A 19269-nucleotide genomic window follows, 5' to 3' on the forward strand; every position below is an offset into this window, starting at 1 on the left:
TTAAACTTAAAGTGTAAAAAACAGATATACACCATCTTTGCTCAAATGTAACCTCTTTCACACAGACAGACACACACACACACACACACACAAACACACACACGCTGTGTCTCTGTGTGAACCTCGCACACGCATATGGGTCCCTCGAGAAAACTCATTTCAGATGGCCACTGGCCCTGAAACACTGAAGAGTGAAACACATAACAGAGTAAAAAAAATAGATGAAATACGAGCTATGTAATGGAGCAATAGAGACATTTCTCCACTCTCTATCAGCTCCTTTTATTCAATATCCTCTTTTTTTTCATATGAGAAGAGAAAAAGTAATAGAGATCCAGCTGACCTGTGATATAACTTCAACGTGTTTTCCATCTCTTATTCTGCCTTTATTCATGGTAGCAAGAAACAGGAAACATGACTTTTGAAGAAATGGTTGAGAGAAGAATGGTAGCATTGTTCTTGATAGAATAATGGCCACACATTTAGCTGTGTCTGTGCAACCCGGTTTTGCAACCCGCGATTTCCTCGTTTATGAACAGCGGCCGCCGGGACCCGTTCAGCCGATCCCTGGTCTCTGCGGGGCGCAACAGCGTGGAAATGAAACGCCACACGCCGGAGACAACTGCCATGACACTGGGCTGCTCTGGGGGACGCAACAACGGGGAAATCAAACGCCACACACCGCGACAACTGCCATGACACTGAAACACCACATGTGGTAGACAGTGACAAGAATTGCTGCCGGGACACGATCTGCAGTCTCTGGGGGACGCAACAACGGGGGAAATCAAACGCCCCACGCCGCCGACAACAACGGGACGGACCGCCACACGCGCGACGCTGCTAAAACAACAGAACGGTTAGGGAGAGAACAAGGGGGAATGGAACTGTCACACGTAGGAGACGGCAACAACAACAGGGCGTTTGTGGTTAGGAGAAGAAGGATGCGGAAACAAACTGCCACACGGGACGCGAACTCTGCTCACCGGAGTGAAAGTCCTGTATTGGTTGATACAGGTGTGAAAAGTCTTGGAATGTTTGATACAGGTGTGAAAAGTCTTGTATTAGTTGATACAGGTGTGAAAAGTCTTGTATTGTTTGATACAGGTGTGAAAAGTCCTGTATTGTTTGATACAGGTGTGAAAAGTCCTGTATTGTTTGATACAGGTGTAAAAAGTCCTGTATTGTTTGATACAGGTGGGAAAAGTCCTGTATTGTTTGATACAGGTGTGAAAAGTATTGTATTGTTTGATACAGGTGTGAAAAGTCCTGTATTGTTTGATACAGGTGTGAAAAGTCTTGTATTGTTTGATACAGGTGTGAAAAGTATTGTATTGTTTGATACAGGTGTGAAAAGTCCTGTATTGTTTGATACAGGTGTGAAAAGTCCTGTATTGTTTGATACAGGTATGAAAAGTCCTGTATTGTTTGATACAGGTGTGAAAAGTCCTGTATTGTTTGATACAGGTGTGAAAAGTCCTGTATTGTTTGATACAGGTGTGAAAAGTCCTGTATTGTTTGATACAGGTGTGAAAAGTCCTGTATTGTTTGATACAGGTGGGAAAAGTCCTGTATTGTTTGATACAGGTGTGAAAAGTCCTGTATTGTTTGATACAGGTGTGAAAAGTCCTGTATTGTTTGATACAGGTGTGAAAAGTCCTGCATTGTTTGATACAGGTATGAAAAGTCCTGAATTGTTTGATACAGGTGTGAAAAGTCCTGTATTGTTTGATCCATCCACCCCCCCCAACCAACCTCGTAATGCGGATTTTCGGCTTTTCGGTACTACTCGCTATCGTAATTGTGCTGTTATCACAAAAGATGCTTCCCATTGAAATAAATTATTTTAAAATTCGTGCTCACCACGAACCACGAACAAAACAAGAAAATCGCGTCCCTGTAAACGAATCAATAGATTTAATGACGTCACCATTTCACGAACTGCCATGAGACTGGGCTGGTCTGTGCCATGCAGTGATGGGAATAATGGCGTTTTAAAGGACCTAATTAATTACTCTTCCCATCTTAATATCGCCGTTACAGTTACTGCCAAAAAATGTGACGCGTTACTCTAATTGAAGCTGGTTTTTCCATCGGACCAACTAGATCTCTGAGCCGAGAGGCAAAGACTTTTTTTCTTTTCATGGAGGTGGGGTCACATTTGAGAAATTAAAAATGTACTTGAAAGTAACTACTTACTTTTATAATTTGTAACTGAGTGACTATAGTTTTGGAAGAAGTAAAAGTAACTGTAACTAATTACTTTTTAAAAGTAACTTGCCCAACACTGGTGCCATGACCTCCCTGCACCGACTGAAACAGACCCATTATGTGTTTTTAGGTACACCTGTTACCTACTACTTTTAAGGACTAAAACTATTCATTATACTGTACCTGTTCATGCACCACTTAACTCAAAGAAACCCTACCTACAGTATCACTTATCAGTCTATTTCTAAACATGAATAACAGACATTTTGGCAGGCAAAAGCACATGTGTGACTAATTAATAATCAAGGTGTTTTGAGGGCCCTATATTGCATTAATTAGGTTCAACAGAGTTGTAATTAATGTCATTAATTCCACCTGTGTTGTTTCTGCCATGACGAGTCATAATATCTGCTGTGAGTGCGACTTTTGACCCTGCTATTTTATGATTTAGAGGAGTGTTTAGAAATCACTCACACTGAACAGCACTCACAAGTTCAACTAAAGGAGAAAAAAAGTACAAAAAAAAAAAAGTATTCCAAAATTACGTACGCATGCATAATATTCAAAAGGGTTATTATAACTGACTTTGAGGCTTCAGAAAAGCACACTGACTCCAACGCTTTGATCTCGGGACAGACAACAGAGAGAGCTGTCATTGGCCTGATTGCAATTAAATTCATTTGAAAAGCGAAGCAAAGCAGGTCACACTCAAGGCCACAGTCAACAACAATCTTTCTTTTGATTATCGTGACCTCTGGGTCTCATTAAGCAGAAAAACTTGGTGCTTTCAAGTGAGATCCTGTTTACGGCGTTAATGCGACAAATCCATTAGAACCACGTGTAGGGTTTTTAAAATTGGTGTGTGTCGCTCCTTCGAGGCAGTCGTTGATTTTCACTAATTTTAGACTGACATAAAATCAATCTGCAGATAAGTCAAACTGGCTCGAGTCCAAAAATCCATCACAATTATCCTTATGTCTGTCTGTATTTTTGTCAAAGTTACAATATAAATTGGTGGTTATACAGCTGTTAGAGTTTTTCTGAATCAACCGTTCTTTCCACACTACAGAATAAAAGGAATAATAAAATAGACATGGACATGCTGCTCGCTATGATGGATTGCCCATCTCGAGCAGGTTTGAAATTCTAATCTTGGGGGCATCCATTTTCTAGCGTGTTTGTTGTGTTTATGTCTTTCCAAATAAATCACTAGATGCATGGAAGTTGGAAATTTCCACTTGGAACTTTAAGAAAGAATGAAACTCATTATACGCTTGTCATGGTTTTGAACGGATGTTGTTACCTGGCAATAAAGTATTTGAAAAATACCAGAACAGGCATTTTTTTACAGCAGTCATTTTGATATGTCATAGTAGGTAAGGCACAGGCGTTGCTAATAACATTAACAATAGCTTCGTTCTACTCAAGTGTCCCAGGAAGCACAATGCAACACTGTACCCGATGCAGCAAAATGGAATTTAGCCATCCTTTATTTTATTATTTTAATTTGTAATGCACTTTATATTTATGCAAATCCCAAAGTGCTACATAATAAAAACAGGTAAGTGCAAAAACAATAACAATAAAAAAGGAAAATAAAATTAAAAAATAAAATTAAAAAATAAAAATTAAAACATTAATAAAAAAATTTAAAAATTTAAAATAAAATAAAAGGCCTAGGACGATGTAGTGCCTTAGCGTTAAGCTGTCAGGTCTTGTCTGTCTGAGAATAAGCAGCTACTGTTGCTGTCGAGTCTCAAATTGATTACACTTCCCAGATCCAGTTTCCCGTGTGTCTTTTAGTATCGTCTTACATCATACATATATGATGACATACGTCAGTGCCCGCATGTGTCTGCACAAACACACAGACATGACCACTACACCGCTGCATGAACACACACCAACTCGTATAGCTCTCTCGATATCAGACAGGCCCTGGTTTGGTTCTGTGGGAAGCTGTGCGGGAGCTGTCGGGACATTCTGACTGAAGGAAAATCTCATTACAGATTAGCTGCGGGCAAAAAAAATATGATTAATGCCAAGAAGGGACAATAGAGGATCCTCACTCACATTAAGTAGATTCGTATGCGAGCAGATAATAGCCTAGCAGGACTGAGGAGAGTGTTCTTATTAGAATCCCCCCCCCCCTCGCCTCCAACACACTGACCCCAGCGAGCTGGTACGTGTAAGGAGCTAAGTGGTCTATATCCACGACGTTCCACTTCTGGGATTGCTGTAGTGCTGCAGGAACTTCCGCCGGATCACGCCCTTTACGCCCGGATGTCTGTTACCTTCCGCTTTCTTTGTGTTGGAATTTTAAACTCCGGTGGTTTTTCGAGGACTATGGTTACCTGCTCCTCAGATCTCTGCAGGGTAAATTGAGACAGCTACCTGCATAATGGGCCCTATCTTGCACCCGGCACAGCGTGGCACAAAGCCCGAGGCAAGTGCCTTTGCTATTTTAAGACCGACAGAGTTAATTTCCCATCCAGAGGCCGCATTGTTTATATAGCAAATGCACCTGCGCCCATCTTTGCGCCCATGGGCGTGCTGGTCTTACAGGGAGGTGTGTTCAGGAGCATCCTTGGCGTATTGCTAAATTGACACAGCAGAAATTGATTGTGCCACCAACCAAAACCTGATCTAAAGTCAGTAACGCAGCATTTCTTTGTTATTTTAACAGCGCATTAGTGAAATGCAACTAGGCTAATGCACAGCGCATGCACAGTATGCTTGTTACACACACACACACACACACACACACACACAGGAAAACGCAGCATTACTCACACATGCAAAAGATTGCAAATAAAAATATTATGGTGCAACTCCGCCATCCTAATGGGAATGCGCCAAGGTACAATTGTGTCTGGCTGTTAAAGGGAATGGGAGGTGACACTCTGATTGGTTGATTGCATGTTACGCCCTAACACACCTTGATTAATGAAGACACTAAGTACAACCCTATTGAACCATGCGCCCGGTGCACGGACACTTTTTTTCACGTCAAAATAGCAAAAGTAGATTTGGACATGGCCTAAACGCACCTGCGCCATGCACTTCACGCTGTGCGCTTAGATCATTAAAATAGGGCCCAATATGAGTTTTCGGTTGCATGACTAAAACAGCGTTCCACCAAATATTTTCCTTCTTGAGGCTATTTTGCGTAGCACTGCCCAAGGCCATTGTGATTGGTTTAAAGAAATGCCAATAAACCAGAGCAGGTTTTTCTCCCAGGCTGGCATGCTATGTGGACTAGCCAGACCCTCCTCCGCAGCGCTGTGGAGGAAGGTCTGGCAAAGCGAGACTAGGAGTGAGAAGAGGACCCACCATGGAAATCAAGGTTTATTTGGTCTGTCTGGGTCTGTACAGAAGGGTGTTTTTATAAGTAACTGCATGAGAACAAGGATTCAACTTTTCTGTCTACATAAACAGTGTGTGGGTTTAAACAGTGTGTGTGTTTTTTGTGTGTATGTGTGTGAGAAAGAAAAAAGTGGACCTCCGTAGATGGCGTCACCTTTTCATTAATATGTCCTGCGGGCAATCCGGTACACCATTCAAACCTAGCGACAAAATGCTGACAAGGGTCTCCACGGAAACGCCACGGAAACGCCACGGAAACGCTCTAGCTCCCTGCTTCTCCTATCACAGCTAAATGTCTCATGACAGCACATTCCATATATAGCAAGTTCACTGTCAAGGATGACACTCCTGTGACATGAAGTAACAATCCTGTATGACATTATATTTTAAGAGCAGTGAGTCAGGTCATGAATAGAGCCGGGGTTGCAGTCAAGCCATTAGTGTAAGCAAAGATAAGAAACTATGTACCTCATCAGACACTGACATGGCGTACACTCTAATGATTTAAAACTGCATATGTTTCTGCCAGTAAGGTTTCTACGCAACCTTGGTTTTTGACTCCACCCTCTCCCTTGAGCTCCACATCCATCATGTCATTAAAGCCTCCTTCTTTCACTTCCGCAACATCGCCAAAATCAGACCCTCTCTCACCCCCCTTCCTTACTGATAGACTACTGCAACTCACTTCTCCTCTGCATCAGTTCTACAACCATCAAGCGACTCCAATTGGTCCACAACGCATCCGACTCATCACCCACACCAAATCCGGGCATCACATCACTCCACTGGCTCCCCATCTCCCACCGGCTCACCTACAAAATCCTGGTCCTCACCTACAAAGCCCTCCAACATCTGGCCCCCTCACTCATACATACTCAGATCCCACTCAGCCGGTATCCTCTCCATCTTCAAGTCCACCACACCAGCTCCGGTAAATTATCCCGGTCCTACCAGACTCTGGTCCATTAGCCCGGTCCTACCAGACTCTGGTCCATTAGCCCGGTCCTACCACACTCTGGTCCATTAGCCCAGTCCTACCAGACTCTGGTACATTAGCCCGGTCCTACCAGACTCTGGTCCATTAGCCCGGTCCTACCAGACTCTGGTACATTAGCCCTGTCCTACCAGACTCTGGTACATTAGCCCGGTCCTACCAGACTAGCCCATTAGCCTGGTCCTACCAGACTCTGGTCTATTTCATCTGTACAGAGAGTCTGGCCCCTCTCCATTGACAAGTGCTAACTTCCTTTAAGGCGGGTCCTCTGTTGAAGTCTAAAACTATTGGATCTGCCCAGAGCCACTCTGGATCTGTCATAACCAATCGCTAACGTTTGATCGTGACGTCGGCTTAGCATCTCAAACGTTAGCCTTAACTAACTCCTTTACCACTAATGGAGCAAGCTGGAAAATCAAACTTTCCCCTAGCCTCGTGGGGAGGGACACGACGTCATGGCCCCCAACAGAACTCAGCAAAGATTGTTCCTGCTCGGGCTTTCACTTCTGGATAGTCGGCAGCGTTGCCACAACGGACCAAATGGCTTCACTCGCATCTTTCTCCGCCTCCATTACAGAACTACAACTCAAAAAAAACAACAACGTCATCGTTATCAGCCACGCCCTCTGTTTGCTGATTGGACAGGTAAAGATTTGACTGGAGAAAACCAGCGAATATACCGCAAACCCAGACGGAGTACTGAAGGAAAATGAAAATCGAGCGGAAGTACGTAGCAGGGCGGAGCCAGGCTACCAATTTGACTCATTGCTTATGAAATTTAAAAACTTTCTCCTTAGGTTTTTGGAATGACTCCAACAGCTGCCAAAGCATAAAACCCCTTATGAATCTTTTAAGGATACTTTCCCAAACCATTAAAGTTTCCAGTTCAGATCATCAAGCCTAAAACACACACACACACACACACACACACACACACACACACACACACACACACACACACACACACACACACCCCACACACACACACACACACACACACACACACACACACACACCACACACACACACACACACCCCTTGCAGGAGCTCACTCAATTAAACAAGATCCCTCTCACATGCTAGTCCATGCTACGTTCAAGTCATTGTTCCCAGTGTTCTTTATTACATTTACATATATAAATGTATGCATTTAGAACATACATGCAAGTGACAAGTGAGACTGAACAATCCCTGACTTTTTCTCACTATATATATTTTTATCTCTTATTTTTTTTGGAGAGACACAACAAATGTGCTTGGTTTGTGTTTGGGTGTAACATGTTCACCTAATTACTACATATTTAATGTGTTTTAAAAACAGATGTGATTACCTATAATTATCTATTTTTTAGGAGAATTTAAACAGCACAAAAGAAACGTTTTAGTCTTTAAGCTTAAGGTCTTCAAAAGCAGGCTTGGCAAAAAGCCTTCTTATCAGATTAGCAATGCACTGCATTACCTGCTGTGGGCAAAAACATAATCGTACAGTATATGAAAAAAAGGTTAAAATGTAAATGATATGTCAGGTCCTAAATCCACCCCTATCAAAAAAATATATGTAAAAAATAAAATAATATATAACAATAATAATAAATAATAATGGCGTGTTGCTTATCTTTTCCCCTTAAACTCGTGCAGACAGATGGGTCACATAATGAGGAATGGAGCGGAGAATTAGATCTCAATCTGGGAAACAAAGTGCGTCTCTGAAAAAACCTGGAGGCAGCGAGGCCTGCCTGTCAGCCGGTGGCAGAAAGCGTGATCCCTGCCCATGGCACCGCTCCCCTGCCATTGCCTTGATGATATTTCTCCACTGCTAAATGTCACATCAATATTCGCGGCCAGCTAATTAATCTCAGCTGTGGAATCTGGTGACATCTCCCATCCCTGTTGGAATACAGATAGCTCCATCGCTGGAAGTCTGCTCTTTACACATATTTGCCCGTGGCGTGGTTCAAATGCTGCTCATGCATCCTTTCCTTCTTACAAATGTAAGGTTTCACCGAGAAAACTTGATCAGGGAAGGCAGCAGCAGCTTGACTTCTATTCAATTGTGGACAGAGAGTGGATGGAAAACAATTTTTCACATGATGTTTTACAAGAGGATTTGAGTCTCCTGTATTCTGAGCTGTGTGTTGGAGGTAGCCTCAGTGTTAAGATGGTGCCATGAGGTGAGCGGGTGATTACTTAAGACGAACAAATCGCCCATTGTTCCTCCTGTTGCAGTAAGGTGTGACACTGGCATAATAAAAGGCTTCTGTTGTTGACTGGTGACACAGCATGGATGTCACATCACAGCAATATTAGTCTAATAGCTGTGGACCCTTACAACCCCATTAATAGACAATATTATCTGTTATGAGCAATAACACCGGCTTAAAATGTGTGCAGTACTCTGCTGCTACTATATATTCATTATTAGTGTTCACAATTACAACTCCTTAATTATATACTGTATCATAAAAACACCGTGCATATCCACACTCCTTATATTTCTTTATTTATATTTCTCCTCTGATATTTGTATACTTCGTGCAACTGCAACACAGAATTTCCCTTCGGGGATCAATAAAGTATTTCTGGTTTCTGATTTCTGATTCTGATAATGACTAAACTTATCCCATCTGGATGTTTTTTTGTGATCACATTTTTTTTTTATATATATATATATATAGTTAGGAAACACAACCAATTACAAACAATACACTGAGATGGAGAATGCGTGCCAGGGCCAAGAAAAAAAATTAAAAAATAACGATAATGATAAAAAATAAACAAGAGGAAATACAGGAGGGAAGGGAAACAAAACAGACTCACACACACACACACACACACACACACCACACACACACACACACACACACACACACACACACACACACACACACACACACACACACACACACCACACACAAGGACCAATCTGGGTAAGACACTTATCCAGACACTTATCCAATCTGTAGTGTGTGTGATTTTATATGAAAGAAGGAGAATCCATTAAAGGCCATTTGGAGCTATCAGTAACCCACTACCTAAACATCTTATCAGATATATGGATAAGGGTTTGGTTTCCGTGCACATATCGGCCTGTGGGAGTGCTCTCCCAGAGGTATATATTATACTAAGTGTTTTTTGCTCTTTAAGTCATGACATTGATGAGTTTGAAACAATTTATGCCCGAGGGGATTTAGTTTCTTCCTGCAGTAAAAGCTTGTTGCCAGGCAATATTAGTTAAAGCCAGTGACCGTACAAGCAAATGTGTACTTAGTGAATTTGCTGAGAATCACAAAGCAGAAAAATGTTGAGACCAGGTTTTTATCCAAGTGACTCTCTCTCTTTCTCTCTGTGGTACAGATGTCATGCAAGAATCCTTCCCAGCTGGGTGCTGCCTACCTGTCCTACATAGACCAGCAGTCTGGCGTTGAGAGGGCTCTCATCAGGACTCAGCCAGAACTCCGAGTTATCATCAGACGATACCGAGAACTGGAAATCACCTGGAGGGATAACACATGATCAAAGATCAAAAGAAGATATGTACGATCCCAGATAGGCATAATCAGAGTGTTGCGAGGTAGGGTATGACCTCACAAAATAGGTTCTTAGGTGTGGAAAAAGGACCTAACATTTGATGCCCAGACTGCCTCTGGCAGTGGTCGGACATGACACATTTGGCCACCATGATATCAAAAGTGAATTTCCAATCTGTATGTAACACCTACAGTATGTGAATGGAAATGAAGATTTGAGCACAGATCCTTTTAAACCAGAAGGAGTACAGGAAGCCAACGAGCAGTCAGTAGAGTTAGGTAATTAATGCCATCTTTAAGTATAATAGTGGATAATCTTACCACATCATAGAACAAGGTGGCAATTTTGTCTGGCAAAACTATAACTGCATAAAACTACTTTTCCTTCAAGCTATTACCTGTAAGACTTTCTCAAGTGTGACTTTGCAGTTGTTTGTCATTTTACAAAATGTGTGGCAAACAGTTCTGTATATAGTATACTTCTATTATGTACATAGTACAAGTTGCTGTGAAGGAATTCTTCAAGAAGACACATCATAAACTACATACTAAATGTAAATACTACCTGGTGAAATCTCAGTATAATTCACACACACGCACACACATATATATATATATATACACTACCGGTCAAAAGTTTGGGGTCACTTACAATTTTCCATTCCACTCTATCACAGACAGAATACCAGCTGAACTGAGTGGGGGGCTGATCTTTAATTCAATATCTACATTATCCATAATCAGCAACCATTCATCCAATGTTCCAAAGGCACATCCTGTTTACTAATCTGATATCATTTAAAAAAAAACTAACTAAGAAAACATTGGAGAACCCTTTGCAATTATGTAAGCACACAAAGTACTCTCAAAACTGCTGCCCTGGTTAAAAAAAACAACGCAACTGATTTCAGCTGGGATTCTGTCTATAATGGAGTGCAATGGAAATTTTTAAGTGACCCCAAACTTTTGACCGGTAGTATATATATATATATATATATATATATATATATATATATACACTTCTATCTGACTAAATCTGATGGACACAGTGGCATCTGGAAACCTCTGAGCATTTCTATGCGGCTAACTCAATCGATCTAAAATGGCGTGTAAAAGGTTGCGTGTGGCAGTGTGAGGTGAAGGGTACTTGTTAGAGTGCTTATCAGTATCCTGAATATAGTATGACCTTTGAGCCACCGGCTGGCGAGAGCCATAGCACCAGAAAAAAAAAGCTACATAAGAGCCCCGAAATGAATGGTGATCTAATTAATGACTTTATTTTCGGCATTTGTGTAAGGGCGCTTGGGTGTTAAGGCTTTTCAGTTCCCATAGCAACTGGGCTCAAGGGTATGGCTATGAGTGTCCCGCAATAAGATTGAGCTGTGTGATCCGGGCACTGAGCCCTAACAAAAATGTGAATTTCCACCATATTAGTGGCTCTCAAAAGCTCGGATTAAGAGGGCTATGGTAATTGTCTACTCCTATAAAGGACACATGCTCTAAGGCCCTTAGCTTTAGTAGAGGGGGCCGCTAATAAGATGATTTAGTTACCATCTCTGTAAGGGTGAAGGAAGCCAAATATTCTCAGGCCATAGTTCTTCCACTTCGGAGCGACTGCCAACTTCCTCAGTGTGGTTCTGGTCTGCATTGAGAAACAGGATTACGTTCAGATTATAGACAGTTGTAGCATTAACAAATTAACAAATGAACTTCGACAGGTAGGACCCTCGCCACGTCTCCAACGCCATACAAGAACAATGCTGTCTTCCACATGAATCATGGTGAGGATGATTGGATGCTTTTAATTGGGAGATAGCCTCATTCTTTACCTTTGTTAAGGGCATATCTAAGACCCCTTTACAGGGTTTCTGTTTAAAAATGAGTCAGTTTGAAACAAATAAAAAAGTCTGCCAGACAATAGTCATGGAACTAGTGTTAACTTAATTAGGTAGCTGGCAACAGTCAATTAAATACGCAAGTGACAAATGACATTTCTGCTAGAAATTAGAAGCCTGCTTCTGTCTACCTTGGTTTGAAAATAACGACCCATTGTATTAAAGGTTAAAATATATGCCTAGTGGTAAATCTGCCACTGTTATCATTATAAACTGAACGGAGACCCAGACAGGTGTGGCAACAGTAACTAAGTGGGTGGAGGCTTTGCGGAAGGTCAGTTGAATGCAACTTTAATGTAAATAAATTTCACCCACGGTTTGTAACACTTACATGAGGGTAGAGGGGGAAGTGCAGGTTCTTTCTGAGTTGGGCTACAGAGGAGCCACACCAGTCCTCAAACACGTGCAGGTTGGCTTGTCCTTTATACTGCCAACACACACACACACACACACAAACACAGAGGAAACAGGTTAGTGCACGCAGCAACAAGAGCATCGCATTTTCTATTAAACAGGCAGGTTATGCTTCAGTACTTGAGCTACTGGAGCTCCCATCCTGGTTTCAGTAGATTTTCTTTTACATTGAAACGTATATCATTCTGCTAGCTCTCCACCGCGCAGGAGAAATGAATCCTTGGTGAAATGTGAATGCAACGTGAAGTTTCCAGTGTTGTTACTACTGTCCTGAATAAGAGAAGGCGACAGAGAGCTTGTCAGGAGTATTGGGGGGGTGGGGGGGGGGGCACTGAGTGTGAACTGAGAACGTCTGGAGCAGTTTGTCAGAGCTCATCCCCTGCCCATAGTCTGACATTTGTCTGAATTACACAGGGAAATCACAGGACACAACAAGGACAGATGGTGAAACCAGTCTGCCTTGGGGTAGAGTGTCCTCAAAACACACACACACACACACACACACACACACACACACACACACACACACACACACACACACACACACACACACACACGCAGTAGTAGTATAATATACACAATCAGATACATACAAATGTAAAAAGAGCAGGGAGCAACAATAATATAAAATAGTAAGAATAATGTACAAATAAAATATAGACACAATATTCTAAATAGCATTTCCATCATCACACAAATGTGAAAACACACTAAAGGGAATCTAATTATTGCACTATAGGATTAAGAACAGAAAACACAAACTAGAACTAAAACCGGACCTTTCTGGCCCCATCTTCAATGTTGTCAGATGACGTCTGCTCCCTTATTGAGCGATCGGTACTGATGACGGCGAGGCCAGTGAGCCGTTCCTGGGACACGGCTGACCTCAGGTATGACTTGATCAACTTTAGTTTTGAAAATGCTCCTCTCAGTTTGAGCCGCAGTGACGGGCAGAGTAAGAACCAAACCTGAGAGCAGTCCAAAACTTGGGGTAGATCTCCGATAGATCCTTGTCATGCATAAAAGTGATAATATCAAGGAGGCTCATGGTCCCATTTTCGCCACATTTGTCTGGACCGTTCCATTTGGGAGACACAGAGGTAAACTGTCCCTTGTGCCCCCCCTTCCCTTTCCCATTCTCACATATGCTTCTGTGCGTGGTACCTTCTGCAGCTGCAGGGGGCACCCATATGCCGATTCCCCACAGAGTGAAATGATAGATAATAGAAAACCACTCCATGGTGCAGAGGATTTTTTATTTTTGTTGTGCTCGTGCCGCCCCCCCTCCCATTTGACATGAAAAAAATGCCGCCCCGGGCAGCTGCCCGCTTCACCCATGCCAAAAACCACTACTGACACCAATCATTAAAGGGTGGCATTTGGGTTAGAGATGCGACTACATGTACTGATGCATGGGGGGGGGGGGGAATAGGCCACAAATTCCAAGGGCCAATCACAGCGTCACAACCCCGCTTTAAATCTGTTTCTCTCCCTGCTGCTGTCAGCTGTCATTTCAGGCAAAGCGTGCACCCCTCCACCTCCCATCCACCTCCAGTCATCGTCACCCAAAGGCATCCTGGGTCTTCCTCCTGCTGGACCCTCCATTGACTCCTTCGGTCTGGTCTTCGGGCTCCTTCGCCACCACCCCCAATGTCTAGACTCCATCGAGGGGGGACTGTCTCTGCTTCCTTACCCCTTTTACAAATTATTCTATAACAATGGAGTCTAAGCTCCAAAGACTGTACATTGTATTATGCTTATTTACAATAAACCTTTGCATATCTGCAAACAAGTGTCTCCTGATTGAAATCCCCATACTGTACTCACATATGGCTTGGGTTAATGCGTTAAAGCAGCCCCAGCAGGCTGCCGCTGTAATGCCGCCACAGATACTTAGAACATCACACGGAACTTGAGAAACCTGACTCTCATAAAATGACTAGGAAGCCATGCAATGGGGATCCCTGGTTGGATCAAAGTGAAAGCTGGCTGGATGAAGGTAGCCTTTATGTGTGTAAAATAGCTACTAGCTAGCTCTAGCCAAAGTGTCAAACCAATAAATCAGGAGAGTGACCTTGTGACAAAAAAAACACATCCTGTTGTGCTTTGATGAGAGGGATTAGAGGGGTGAGACAGGTAAGCCTTTCAGGGTAAGCATTTCTACATGTCTGCATTTAAAGGAGAAAGACGTTGATGGAAGGTGTTGTGCTCCTTCACTATCATACAGGCATTCTAACAGATGGCCTGACTCAATGTGGTCCTTTTGTATTTATCTCCTGGGTCTGCACGGTCAAGTAAGTGCCCTGCACGCTGACAGCAGCGTGGCAATTACAGCTCATGCATAACCCATGATGTCTTTCAGTTGAGCAAGAAACAGTCAACAAGCATGCCAGTCCAAAGCAGTGGGACTCCTGATTTTAGTTCATATATTTTCATGTGCACATCATTTCTTTCTTTTCCTCATGCCGAAAGACTGATCCCACTGAAAACCAGAGAGAGAAGAGAAATAGACAGGGATTTGAGGGGTCAACGGAATTCAAATAGAGAAAACCTGGGGGGGTCAGGAAGATGTCTGATGTAGAAAAAGGGAGTGGTAAAGAGGGGGAGGCGTAGCAAGGTTAGAGAGATTTAGCAGACGGGACTAGTCCTTGTGTAAATATGCCTTATGTAAAGCTTTTAATAGATTTCCTGTTGGCTTTAAAAGCAAACCTTTTTCGGCCTGGCCGCCTCTTGTCAAATAGCAATAGGAGGCTAAAAGTCTCTTATTGTTCTCACACGCATATCACTGTGTAGCCCTGGTGTAAAGTCGGCTTTGCTCTATAAGAGGCTTGTGTATAATTGGTTCCATTTTCTGGGTGACAGTGTTGCAAGAGGTCTGTCTGTGCTCTGGCCTTAGCGGGATGTGGAATGGGGCAAGAGGAAAGTTATTTTTTTCTTCATCCTTTAATTACCGTGTTGTCCTTTTGCTTCCCTGACTGGTGAACTTCCCTCGCTCCTGTGCATGCTGCCTGTCTCCTATAAAACCTAATGGTGTCTCCCCCTGCCTCTGACCTCTCTATTTCTGCCTCTCCATCCGTCCATCTCTGTCCGAGTGCTGCCAAACGTCTTCTTTAGTTCGCCTGAGCCCCGTTTTCCCTGCTTTCTATCTCGTTTTTTTTGTATCCCTCCTATTTGCTCCTTTTGGAGCGTGGGATGATGTGAAAATCTGGTATCTGTATAGAGATGGTGACTTGTGTCCTTGTGTTGGTTTGGCGGGGTTAACTTGGTTTGTGTGTGTGTGTGTGTGTGTGTGTGTGTGCTTCGTTGTGCTGTAGCAGCTTGCATCTTCTCAAATGATAGCTTTCTTACAACCATGTCAGCTCACATTGTCATTCAGTAATTAGCTGAAGAAGAGACAGAATGAATGCTGCAGACACCTTTCTTATTTTCCTCCTTCACTTTCATTTGTTGTCCTCTGTTCCTTAATCCAAAACCAGAGACATACTTCTGTGTTGCTGCCACCATGGACTAGTAGTGGAATTCCTGAAAGTTTAAAAAAAAACGTACTGTTTCCTGTACTTTAAAGCACTTTAACAAATGCACCACCAGCCAAATAGACTACAGGCACAGCTGCTAGAGAAGACCCCAAACCCAGCTCAGCTGTGAAAGTGTAATTGAGCAAGACACCAAAACCTGCTCCACCACCATCGGTGTGTGTGTGTGTGTGTTTGTGCACGTGTATTTAAATGAGGCACTGCCAAGCATTTTGTCACGCTCAGTAAGTGCAGTCTACAGTGATTGCCGTTGGCGAAAACACCTTAACCCTTCGGTTCCTCGGGTCAAATTTGATCCCTTTCCAAAAGTTTCTATATCAGAGATTTGGGGAATTTGGGTTTCTTTTAAACAAATTTTCCCCAAAAAGTAACATTGATGCTTCTCAACAACGCTCCTCACAAGTTACATAAATTATCAGTTCACTACTTTCATTGAATTGGTGTGTTTTTGTCAATTTATAGCATTTGGGGAGAAAACAATTGGTCAAAGAACTTTTAAAAAAGTGTAGTAAAAGTGACAAAAATGTAAACAAATGCCGCATAAAGTGACAAAAATGTGAAAAGATGTCAAAAAAGTAACACAAATTTCAAAAAAGTGAGAAATGTAAAAAAAAAAAAGAGCTTTAAAAAATTTGGGGGAAAACCAACGGAAATTTCAAAAGCTTTTAGAATAAGTCAACAAACATTAAAAAAGTGACAAAATCATTGGGGGGAAGACATAAAAGGGTCAAAAAGAGACAACCGTAACCTTGATTAACGGTTTTTCATTTTAAATGTTGACAAAAATGTCCAGATCGGCGGGAAGACAACACAAGGGGTTAACATTATTCTTCTCTTTGGACTTTAAATGCATCTTAAATGCATATCATGTGCAGTGTACAGTACTATATATCATTTAAGAATTGAACCTGTACACAGGCATCATTACCTGATGAGGTCTCAGGTTAAAACATTATCATTTATTTCTAATAAATAAGATTTCACAAAGCATTTCAATGTGTCTGTTGTTGTCCTAACCTGTCATCTTTATCTTCATCTACCGTTTCCTTACTCTCATCACGCTCCAGAGGTAGCAAATGTTCTACATAGTCCTAAGCCGCCTACACATGATCCGGGGTAAAACCGCTCCGTGCTGGCTGTGGCGTGTTATTTTTTATTAGGAGAGCGGTGGAGACAACTCGGAGGATCCCCTACCCTCGGCACTCAAAATTCAAATTATTTCCAGCCAGAAAGAATGATGACATACACCTGCTCTGTGCTTTTCCTCTGCCTGCACTATGCTCTGCACCCTACCTCCGATCATGTGTGGGCGGCTTTAAGCTGCCACAGTATAAAAGCAACCAAGCAGCTACAGCTCAGGCTGCAATCAAATAGGAGGGGAGGAAAAAGAGATGGAACGAAGCAATTCATGCCATCTCTCAAATATGAGTGAGGCAAAAAAAAGAAAGACAGAGAAGAAAAAGAGAGATGACACCTGTCGTCAGGGAAATGACAGGTGCACAGGAAAGAGGCTGAGCAAGAAAACAAGTGATCGATAAAAGAGAGTACAGCATCACTACTCAGCTTTGTAATGTTACTGGCTTGCCTATTTTCTTCAGACCACACATTTCCTTCACATGACCACATCTCTGCGAGCTTGTCTGAGCCTATCTGCGTCTCTGCTGCTCTCTAATATCTAGTCTCTCTGACCCATCTGGTCGCACTATCGACTGGGAGGCTGTCTCCCTTTCCTAAAATCTGGTGCAGCCTTCTGCGTTCCTGCTGGCAGCCGGGCACTAACAAATGGCCGCTCGGCACACCCACTGACGAGCATTCGCACCAACTGACACTGTAAATCCCTTTTGGATAAGAAAAGTGAGACATGATGTTCCTGGCAAAGGCCCGCTGTGGTATGTGCAATACCACTCAGCTCGCTCCCCCAGGGCATCGGTACATCATAACACATACTGGACTGTGGTTTTACTGAGGTGCTATGCTGAAGTGTAAGCGTTGAACAAATGATCAAATTATACATGTTACATGACAAGAATTTTATTGCACGATTCGATGAAATCTCTTCAACTAAATTCATACAGGGCCCATAAGTAATTTAGGAACGGGGAGAGAAGAGAACGTGGGATAAGTAGGTACATACAGGGAAGAAAGGGGGGTTTTCAAAGGTACAGAGGTTTGAAAAGAAGGGATTATATGGAGAGAGAGAGATAATGAGAACTCATTTCACACAGAGGAGAGCAGCATAAAATAGAAGACAAGGTTCATATGATCTAGATTCCAGCCTCATCAACTACTGTAATGGGGGTTTGTATAATCTGCCATCTGTCCTACAATTACATGTATTCTGTCATTCTAGGGATATAACATGAGGAGGGGAATGGATGTGGCTGCGGTGGAAACGTCCAACTGAGAAACGGCAGGCAGAGGATTAGCAGAATTTTTCTTATACTGTAATGGGAGGCCGGTAAAAGAAATCACATGCATGCCTTCTGTTTGTCTATCTGACGGTTTAGCATTTTTGGATAGGAGAAAGAACAGCGAGAAGAGACAAATATCATGATTCTCCTCCTGTGCCCCCCCCCACCCAGTCTACTCACATGTTATTGTTGTATGACGAGACATGAGAAAGACCTAATTCCTCCTCCAGTCCTGTCACTGCTTGTGTTTCTGCGTGAGAAGCCAGCTATGATGACACCTTCCTACCTGAGTCCTGCGTCTGTGTTGTGCCACAGTTTTTTTCAACACTTCCCTCCTGAGTGCTAAGTAATATGCTGTCCAAATCTGCAATACCAGCCTTGATTTTCACACTACATGAGCCAGAAGACCAGACATCTGCGCTAGTCACTTACCAGGAGACTGGCATCCTTTCTATGTGCAATGCCTTTGTATTTGCACCTTTGGAATGTCTGATTAACATCAGTGCACATATTCATACTACATGTGGGAGGATGTGCTCCCCGGGGCTTTAATGTGGGACAGTACACAAGTCACTAATCCCTCTTACTATTCCTTTCTTTCTGCTCCTGACTAGATCAAATTGCTCATAATGCTCAAATTCTCTCTGGATCCATGTCGGCTTTTCTGCAAATGACTGTTTATCCCTTCATGACTGACTACTGCTTGACTCTTAAAAAGTGGGCCAGCAATCTTTCTATCTCTCTATCTCTCTCTGATCTCTATCCAGTGTCAGCGTCCTCAACATGCCGGTGTCCTTGACGGACAGAGGATGTCCCCGCTAATCCCCACTCACCTCTGGATGAGTTCACCGGCTCGGAAACCTCGGTGAGTAAACAGTTGTGGCTTAAAACAACCAACACAGGATAGACAATACAATA

At 42.7% G+C, this 19269-nt stretch overlaps 1 protein-coding gene across 1 annotated transcript in view; it reads right to left on the minus strand.

Annotated features, from left to right (window-relative positions):
* b4galnt4a (beta-1,4-N-acetyl-galactosaminyl transferase 4a) overlaps positions 1-19269 on the minus strand; it is a 175045-nt gene that overhangs the window by 58981 nt on the left and 96795 nt on the right. The window contains exons 4-6 of the mRNA XM_032524296.1: positions 12325-12420; positions 11650-11740; positions 9965-10065 (exon numbers count right to left, since the gene is read on the minus strand). Coding sequence (XP_032380187.1) covers positions 9965-10065; positions 11650-11740; positions 12325-12420 — 288 coding nt within the window. The remainder of the gene's footprint in view (positions 1-9964; positions 10066-11649; positions 11741-12324; positions 12421-19269) is intronic.

This window comes from Etheostoma spectabile, chromosome 8, assembly GCF_008692095.1.
Source record: "Etheostoma spectabile isolate EspeVRDwgs_2016 chromosome 8, UIUC_Espe_1.0, whole genome shotgun sequence".
Lineage (NCBI taxonomy): Eukaryota > Metazoa > Chordata > Actinopteri > Perciformes > Percidae > Etheostoma > Etheostoma spectabile.